The 1,140-nt window shown below is 36.8% G+C and overlaps 1 protein-coding gene across 1 annotated transcript in view; it reads left to right on the forward strand.

Annotated features, from left to right (window-relative positions):
• Nucleotides 1–756: 756 nt before the first annotated feature.
• Nucleotides 757–1,140, forward strand: part of SARC_03307 (hypothetical protein) — a gene marked incomplete at both ends in the record, with an annotated part of 3,561 nt that continues 3,177 nt past the window's right edge. Inside the window, one exon of the mRNA XM_014302901.1 lies at nucleotides 757–799. Coding sequence (XP_014158376.1) covers nucleotides 757–799 — 43 coding nt within the window. The remainder of the gene's footprint in view (nucleotides 800–1,140) is intronic.

Below are 1,140 nucleotides of genomic sequence, written 5' to 3' on the forward strand. Positions count from 1 at the left end.
ATATATATATAGGGCCATGTAAAATAGGCGCATTTGTATTCCTTCGGACAATAGTCCGATCAGGCATATTTTTTTATTTCTTCTCTAGAGAGGGTCATGTTTATACGCATTCATTTTTGATTTTGCAATTATCGGGAGATGTGAAGCTCATGACTTTCATTTCTGAATAAAATACTGGGCGGTGATTGTTCCGATTCTTCTGCAAGATCTCTGAAATATGTAATAGAAAAAGTGATGACTCACATATTGCTTTTGGAAAAAAAACCCTCTACAACTTAAAAAAATACGATACTATCCTCAATCCGTTAACGTAGATGCTTATTTATTCGGTTTACAAACTGGGGAGATATTTAATACGGGGCAAAAGGCTAGGAAAAATGAAGCCTAATTTGAGAACTAAACGAACATTGTATGGAATAATATTAGACAGTTTGAACCATAGGGCTCCATAAATGCGCCAAATGTTATCACAATTGGGCCACCATCGTAAATACATACGTTGAATTTAAAAGCGTATATCTATTCCTAGTTTATGCGTTTTAACGTAAACCGTATTGAGATCAGTGTTTATTTTTATTTTGACATAAATCATTTTCGAAAAACAAGTGACAACTGAGAGAACCAGTGACCAATGACCCGTGACCACACAAGAAGTGAAAAGTGAAATAAAAAAGTCCTAAGACAGAGTGATGTGCCTACGCCAGCTCACATAATGACACTGAATTAACATATACTGGCCTTCACACATTATTATATATGCAGCCTTATTCGGGGGCCAGGCTATCCGCCTCTCAAGGCAGTATTATGAGATACATCCATACAAGCGCAGTTGAATAGATAGACAACATAAAGCCATATAGTCTAAGAAGTAAGCCGTATATGCCATTAGAAGCCCTATTCGGGAGTTGCGTGTGATCATTGAGCAATTCATAACGTTTAGCCCGTGACCAGTTCAAGCCCTGAAGTGTCTGTCGTCACTCCTGTATACCTGATATCAAAAGGTCTACTTTCTCAAGCCATTGCCTTCTTGCCATAGTATTCAACTATATTCCAATATTTGGGTATATATAAATGCATTTGTTTTCATATACCTGTGTATGTTCGACATACGTACAATCATCTGGAATATATATACCTACG

Source organism: Sphaeroforma arctica (genome assembly GCF_001186125.1).
Source record: "Sphaeroforma arctica JP610 unplaced genomic scaffold supercont1.166, whole genome shotgun sequence".
Classification (NCBI taxonomy): domain Eukaryota; class Ichthyosporea; order Ichthyophonida; genus Sphaeroforma; species Sphaeroforma arctica.